The sequence below is a fragment of the Aquarana catesbeiana genome, linkage group LG01 (assembly GCF_042186555.1).
Source record: "Aquarana catesbeiana isolate 2022-GZ linkage group LG01, ASM4218655v1, whole genome shotgun sequence".
NCBI classification, from domain to species: domain Eukaryota; kingdom Metazoa; phylum Chordata; class Amphibia; order Anura; family Ranidae; genus Aquarana; species Aquarana catesbeiana.
The window spans coordinates 324393014-324401471 of record NC_133324.1 but is presented as its reverse complement, the minus strand read 5'-3'; the positions used below and the strand labels follow the sequence as shown (position 1 = coordinate 324401471).

The 8458-nt window shown below is 43.9% G+C and overlaps 1 protein-coding gene across 1 annotated transcript in view; it reads left to right on the top strand.

Annotated features, from left to right (window-relative positions):
* The first annotated feature begins 741 nt into the window (after positions 1-741).
* Positions 742-8458, top strand: part of THOC5 (THO complex subunit 5) — a 34029-nt gene continuing 26312 nt past the window's right edge. The window contains exons 1-3 of the mRNA XM_073630670.1: positions 742-867; positions 5291-5386; positions 5533-5676. Of these exons, the coding sequence (XP_073486771.1) occupies positions 5309-5386; positions 5533-5676 (222 nt within the window). The 5' untranslated portion in view covers positions 742-867; positions 5291-5308. The remainder of the gene's footprint in view (positions 868-5290; positions 5387-5532; positions 5677-8458) is intronic.

The following is an 8458-nucleotide window of genomic DNA, read 5'->3' as shown; positions in this document are numbered from 1 at the left end:
GCAACTCTGCTTAGAAACCAATCAGCTTCCAGTTTTTTTTTTTTTTGTCAAAGCTTACAAGCTGAAGTTAGAAACTGATTGGCTGCCAAGCACAGTTGCACCAGATTTTGCACTCTCCAGTTATAGTAAATCAACCCTACTGTGTGTTAGCCTAGGTTCACACTGGTGCGGAAAACACTGCATGTGATCAGCACAAGAATCGCACCGCATTCCCATGCACATCACATGCGATGTCCATGATGCGGTGCAATTTCAGCCATGCATTTAGTATGGCTGAAATCGCATCCACACCAAGATGGTGCAGGACGCCTTTTTTCCTACACCTAAGTCGCATTGCATAGGTGTCTATATACCTATGTGATACGATTCTGGCAATCACACTGCGTCTTGCCATCTGTTTCGGGGTGTTGTTAAGATAACATTGACACCCGCAGCAGATTGCATGGATGCCATGTGATTGCTTAGAGTGCGATTGCAGGGAAACACAGCAAATCTTGTACGTTTCCTGCATCGCACTAGTGTGAACTGAGACTAAGCGGGAAAGCACTGAAAGGGTAGTTTTTTGTGTGCCTGGAGTTGGGCTTTATTAAAATAAAACTAGTTTAGACACTTTATCTCTGATTGGCAATCCTCGCTCATAACAGATACACTTCTGCAGTACATGTAATTTCATCTCCCTCCACAATGAGTGGTGTTTTAACTTGGAAGCGCTCTTCCCTAGCATTGTATATTGTATGGTGCGGGGGTGGAGACTGTCTTCTCCGGCGGGCACTCTATGGTGCAGGCTTGGGGGTCATAGGTTGTACATCCGGGCGGAGTAGTCTGCGGACGGAAGTAGATGAGAGTTCATTGAGGATCCGAATTGATGTAAGTATACTGTTATCCTATATTTGAGATTACACAACGCTGTAACACAGTAAGAAGGCGCTTGACAACCCCCTGTGACAGGGAATGACAATAGATGTCTGTATGTTATTATACAGTTGCTGTGCCACTACTGCTCCCAGCATGCCATGGCTGACATTGTAGAAGTGACGATGAACACCTCGGACTGCATTGTACTTTATGATTAGTAAGGTGATCACAGTGGGTTATGTGGAATTGTATTCGAGCCAATCCCCAGACACACAGCAGTGATGAGATCACGTTTCCTTGCACTGATACACTAATGTCTTAATAACCATAGACTTTTAATGTTATTTTTAAATGCCCTTAGATTTAAAAAAAAAATTTTTTCTCCTTTTCTTTAATTTTTTTTCTTTTATTGAAGTTTAAACTTGCTTCTAAGGACTCATACACATGGACTCTGACTAGTTGCGGTGTCTTCTAGCGTAAACCTCACTGCCGTACTTGTGTCCTCAATGATTGCTTCTGTATTGGCGTTGTGCCACTCTTGTATCCAGCTGTACAAACGTGTGTGGGTAAATGTTCTCCCTGTGTCTGCGTGGGTTTCCTCCGGGTACTCCGGTTTCCTCCCACACTCCAAAGACATGCTGGTAGGTTAATTGGATCCTGTCTAAATTGGCCCTATTATGTGTTTTGTATTAGAGCTGCACAATTAATCGTATATAGAATCTCGATTCACACACACACACACACACACACACCCCCCTGCGATCTCCAGCCTGGATTATCGCAATTTTTTTCGGATGTAGCCGGGACCAGAGGAGAAGCTGTCGGAACCAGCGTGGAATGCAAATGACGCTGATGGTGCTGATATCGGAACTGACGTCAGCAGAGGGCATAGTGCCTGGCCTGGACTGCGCAAGCGCAATCAACACCCCGCTCGCTCCCAATGCTCGGGGCTGGTTATTCATTTAATACAGCAAGAGGTGGGTGCTTTTCTCAAAGGGGCGGATGTAGGGTTATTAAGGATGAGCTCCAGCGTGTTGGCACACTCCAAGTGCCGACCCCGCCAGGAAATTGGCATGGCGCTTCGCTGCGCTAATCACAGGCAATTAAACATTTATCTGATGTGCGGCTGCAGAGATTGGGAAATGTCTCACTGCCTGTGATTAGTGCAGTGCCGTGCCGACTTCCTGGCGGGCTCTGCACGTGGAGTGTACGAACACGCCAGAGCTCATCCTGAATGGTTATACATTGAACACAATCAACACGATGCTCGGGGCTGGTTATTATAATGGGCGGATGCTTTTCTCAAAGGGGCGTATACATCCGCCCATTATAATAACCAGCCCCGAGCATCTTGTTGATTGTGTTCAATGTATAACCATACATCCACCCCTTGCTGTATTAAATGAGTAACCAGCCCCGAGCATCGGGAGCGAGTGGCGTGTTAATTGCGCATACACTGTCTACAGCTAATTTTTCTTTTTTAAATTACCATTTTAAAGAATCATGATCTTTACTCTAAGCAAAAGAATCGCGATTCTCATTTTTCCCAGAATTGTGCAGCTCTAGTTTGTATCAAGGCTTGACAAAGTTGCCTTAAATATAGGAGCCAGCTAAAAAGTTGGAAGCCAGTTTTTTTTTTTTTCTTAAAGAAAGCTCTATTTAGCATTAACAAAGAGGGCTGGTGCTAGAATTACTGCGCACGTGGCGATATGTAGCGTGTATTGCAATCGTCGTTTTCAGGTGTAGGTGCCCTCACGTGTGCGTTTACATTTGTAGGTGTGTATATGTGAGGAGGCTTTTTGGGGGGGGGGGCGTGACTTTACATTTTTACAATGAAAAAACATTTTTTTCTTTTTTTTTTTTCTAATCAAGTAGGTGACAAAGTCCCCTATGTGGTTATTTTTATGGTGACAGGTTCTCTTTAATAAATGTCTCCCGTGTGCTTCACTGAATGTAATGCATTGCAGATTGCACTGCATAACATTCTTTCCCAGCCTTGATGGCCAGGGGAACTGTCAACGGGGATTCAGAAGTGACGGCATACATGTCGCTTCCGGTTCAGTAACTCCTCCCTCCCCTCTACCCAGTTACACCTGCTATATCGGTGTGGAGCCCGAAATACATATACAGGGCCGCGTGGGATGTGTGACACAGCCAATTTGTCCTCAGGCGGTCACCATGTAGCTCTTGGTGGCGATGTTTCAGCCGATCATCCTGAGAGCGGATGGATGGCCCAGCCGCTTTAGGACAGGGATCACCTCTGAGACCCACTGAACTTGGAGCGTGTGAGCTGGTGTCAGTAGTGAATGGGCTGACGAAAGCCCAAGTGCCAGGATACCATTTCTAGCTGCAATGGCGACCTGGCGCCTGGGATTTGTGGAGCCCTGGTTTGTATGAATTTGAGTTAGGGACCTTAGATTGTAAGCTCCTTGTGGGCAGGGACTGATGAGAAGTGCCTATACTCTACAGTGTTAGTATAGTAGCAGCTCTAGAAAGCGATGCTGTGTCCCTGCCCACTTCCTGTTTGCTTGGTTTTAAGGTATGAGTGGAGGACAGATTCTGCCTGCTCTTCATGTTTTTCTACAGAGGATTTTCATCTGCTGTGAGCATGGCTGTAAATGTTTACCGAGCGGTCCCTCTGCTTGTGCTGTGACAGCGCTGGTCTCGGCAGGTGCCTGAGATTGATGCTGTCAATGAGCACTTATGATGTATTAGTCTCCTATAGAGCAGCATGGTCATACACTTCCGTACTCTGAAAAACATACCTCTTTGTCTGAAATTCCTCCTGAAAAATCAGTGCACTTCCTGATAGGTGTTTCTCCTGTGCCAGTGTGCCTACAACCTCATCGCTGTACATCTGCAGTGTAAGATATCCGGCACTGCTGCATCTGACTGCTGATTTTAGCAGATCCAGAATGAGATTTGGTGATTTTACTGCTGTGCTGGCTCACTGTTTGTGGCTGAATCACGGAAGCAGAACCCAGTTTCTATGAAGATGTCTACTTCCACCCACAGACACAGTGCAAAACAAGGCAGTGTAAGGCCCCTTTCACACGGGGTGGACTCCGCTAGCTCAGCGGGGGATCGCTTCGTTGACACACTGTCACTGCTGATAGGGATTCCATGCTGTCCATTGGGAGTGCAATTTAAGGAACCAGATACTACTATTCCAAAACTTTGAGACGTAAGCATTTCCAGAGACAATGCCTCAGTATGGTTTCAGTCACATTACATTTAGGTTATGCCGTGAGTTAAGGACTAGAGGCCTTAATTTTGTGAAAAAGTCAAATTCTATGTTGTATGCATAATTTAGAGTTCAGTTCTTCTTTAAAGTGATTGTTAAGGATCACCTTGTAAAACAACCCATTCAGTTTAAAATAGATAATGGCAAAATATTTTTGTAAAGATATAAAAAAATATATAAATACTTTGTTTTTATGGGTTGTTTTTCCCCTTTTCTATAATTGATCACATTCCCTCTGTTCTCAGCTGCAAAAGAGCTGGGAGGAGGAGAGGCAGCAGCACACTGAGCTTCCCAGTGAATGGCTGTGCAGTTGGGGCGTGTCTGATCATTGAGGGGAGAGTACACTGAGTTCCCAGTATAGCTAGTTAACTTACCACGGTGTGTTCTCCTGCTTGGTGTTTTCAATTTTTAATAGGAAAGCAGAGGGACTGTCAGGAACACCAGGGATTTCACACAAAGGAAGGAATACAAGGAGAACAGGATACTTTGTTATACAAGTACATGGTACAGCAGCCACATATCAGGAATATGAAGTGTTGTGGTAACAAACGCTTTAAGCCTTAGCATTGTAATACATTTGTTACAATCACATTTGATCTATAAAGGAGTAACAGGTTGAAGTTCACTTAATTTTTCCCATAAAATAACAAACACATGTTGCAGTGGATTTGCACAGAACAGCCTGGATCCTCTTCTCTGGTCCCTCTTTGCTGCTCCTGGCCCCTCCCTCCTGTTCAGTGCCCCCACAGCAAGCAGCTTGCTATGGGGGCACCCGAGCTGAGTCACAGCTCTGTGTGTCCATTCAGACATGGAGCCCTGCCCTCCCTCTTCCCTGATTGGCTAGTGGACTTTGACAGAAACTGGAGCCAATGGCGCCGCTGCTGTGTCTCAGCCAATCAGGAAGGAGAATCTCGGACAGATGAGACAATCATGGACATCGCTGGAGAGAGAGGGAGTTCAGGCAAGTATTAGGGGGTGCTGGGGCAGCTGCTGCACACAGAAGGCTTTTTATCCTAATGCATAGAATGCATTAAGATAAAAAAAACCTTCTGCCTTTTTAAGCTATTTAAGCACTAAGACATCTCTAGAGGATGCTATTAAGTAAACATGAGTCTTTATTAAAGTTAAAATATATTTTCTTTTTACAAAATGTACACAAATGACAAACAATTTCTTTTATGTCCTTAACAGCATTTTTAGACATAAACAATGTCTTCAGATGGTAAGAAGAGAAAGCCAAAAGTTATTAGGGGGGAAGAAGGAAAACGGAGCCGTCATGAGGAGCAGGTAATATAGAGAATATTTTTACTTCCAAAGTATGTTGTGAGTGCAATAATAAATATGAGCAAGCACAAAAAGCTTATAAAATCCTAAAGTGTAACAGTTGGGTTTTATATGTTGACGTGGTCATTTATTTTTTTCCTTCAATAAAGGAGGGGCGATATTATAGTGAAGAGGCTGAGGTGGACTTGCGTGACCCAAAAAAGGACTACCAGCTATACAAGGAAACCTGTGAAGAACTACATAGGCTTATGGCTGAAATTCAGGACCTTAAAAGCAAGGGCAGCAAAGATGCAGTGAGTGTCTTGGTCCAGCATTGGACATTAGTGGTGTTATGGATTGCAGCGATTTCTTAAGCCAAGTACTCGTGAATCACAGATGTACATTCAGCTCTTGTGCAAAACTACTGGTGAACAAAAAGCGCAGTTCCAACGCAAACCAAAATGGCTTTAAACCTTTTTTTGCCAGGGTCGTTTTGTGGGATTTATTTGCACATGCCTAAAAAATCATTTCAAGCCTAAAGATTACCTAAAACCCCCAAAATATGATTTACTTTTTTTTTTTTTTTTTTTTTTTACACTATTAAAGAGGAAGTAAACTCCCCTGGTGTTTTTGTACCTATAGATAAGCCTGTAATAAGGCTTACCTATAGGTACTGTAATACCGCCTAAACTTGCACTGTTTAGAAGATATTTACTGTATACTGAGACGATTTAAGTCATCGGCCCATACGCTCTGAAGAAACGGTCGCCCGTGCCGTTTCTTCAGGGTCCATGCTGTGACCGGCGGCTCCCGCGCGGGAGTGACGTCATCCCGGCTCTGGCCAATCACAGCGCCGGAGCCCGCAAACCCGGAAGTAACTCCGGCAAAGATGACGACCGTGTCAGCAGTGTGCGGGCGCCGCTGCAGGGCTACGTTCAAAGGTAAGTATTTCATATCGAGCTAGTATGTATTTTTATTTATTTATTTTTTGGAGGTTTACAACCTCTTTAAAGCAGATACCCTAGAGAATAAAATGGTATTAGTTCCAACTATTTTATGTCATACAATATTTGCGCAAATGTTCAGTAAAAAATATGCTAAAGTTTATTTAAAGTTTTATTTAAACAAAATTACATTACCCAATTTTTTTCACCATATTATAAAAGATGAGGTTGAGTAAATGGATACCCAACATGTCATGTTTTAAAATCCCGGGTGCCCATAAAACAACAAACCTTTCCATAGGTAACACTTTAAAGACTCCAAAGGTCATAAGTTTAGTTGGCCCTGGAATTATTGCTCTCGCATCAGCTTACTTGACAATATGCAACTTGTGTGGCGCAAGCAGCGTTTTCATACATAAGCATTAAGTGATTGGATGCAACTTTATTTTATTTTTTTCTTCCCACTTAAACTTTATATTTAGGGGACAGAAAAACCCCTGATGTCTCACCTGCCCTCATTTGAAGATAATGGAGCGCAGATCACACTTCATTAGCTTTCCAGCTCACAGCGGCTAGGAAAAATGACACCTGAAACCGAGAGTGAAGATATATATGATGGATTCTTTGCAGCTAGGGAAGATCGGTGAATGAATATATGGTCATTCAGACTCTTCCAGAGGTCAGAGAAAGCAGCTGGGTGGCTGTACATTAGAAAGCCTATGGAATATACACACACTCCCAGCTGCTTCCGCCACCCACCCCTTTTTACATCGATTGTAAGCCTTTGGTGGCAGTAAAAGGTTAAATTTAACTCCTTACTGATTCTCTAAAAAGTCAAAAATGTAATTATGTACACACTACTGAAAACAACCCTACCCTTAAAGCGAGAGTCCACCTAAAAAAAAAAATATTAAAAGCAAGCAGCTACAAATACTGCAGCTGCTGACTTTTAATAAATGGACACTTATCTGTCCCAGGGTCCAGCGATTTCAGCAGTCGAAGCCGATCAATTGCTCGGGTCTCGGCAGCTGCCGCCGCCATCCTCGTGAGGTGATCAGGAAGTGAAGCGGTGTGGCTTCACTTCCTGGTTCCCTAATGCGCATGCGCGAGTCGCGCTGCGCGTCCTAACTGGTCCCCGCTATCTCCTAGGACCTGTGTGTTTCCCAGGAGACAGCAGCGGGGTGCAGGAAGGGGGTGACTCCCGTGGGAGTCTATTCCCAGAAGTGGGTGCAAATACCTGTATTAGACAGGTATCTGCACCCCCCCTCCCCCCTAAAAGGTGGCAATTGTGGGGGGGGAGGAATCGGATGAGCTTTTGGGTGGAACTCCGCTTTAAAGAAGTACAGCCTTGTTTGGCTGTATGGCTTAATTTCTTCTGTGGATCACAGGAATGCAGTTTGTTCTGCACTCCTGTGATTCGTTTTCAGCTGACAGTGGGCTGATGTCACAGAGCTGGTTTTCTGTATCTATAATTTTATATATTTTTTTTTTTTTGCTTGTATTAAAAGTAAAATTGAGGAGGGAAAAAAAGCCTTTATTGCTTTTGTTATTACCTACCCCCCCCCCCCCCCCCCCCCCCCCCAGTGCGCGGTAGCTCACATCACAGGGCTGACTCTTCCCAGCTCACCTCACGTTCGGCAGTCTGTGCATTCAATCGCAGGTGCACTCCGGCTTTTCATTCGTGGTCTTCGTCGGCGGTTCCCACTCACGGTCGCATCTGATGGAGTGTTAGAACTACCGATCCCGTATTGTACCTTGGGTTTTGGGAGACCATAATCCCTATGCTGGGCGAGACTGCCATAATAGCAGTCATCGCCGTCTGGTAAGCAGACTCTACTCACACGTTTTGGTGGACCATATCTAGGCACCTTTTGTCACAAACCTCTCTTGGATGGGTGTTCTTCATCTATTTACTTTATTTGTGGACTTATTAAGAATTTTTGGACTTTTTTTCACATACATTTGTGATTTTAGTTTCATTTGTTATTTGTAATATGTTTTTTCACTAATTGTTTTACATGTCACTTGGTGGAACTCAATTTTAATTTTTCACATATGTTATTAGCGCTGCACTTTGCTGTTTATTATACTTTTGGAGGTCAGATACAGGACTTTTTTAGGGTGCTGGCAGCTTTTCTAATTATTTTTTAAT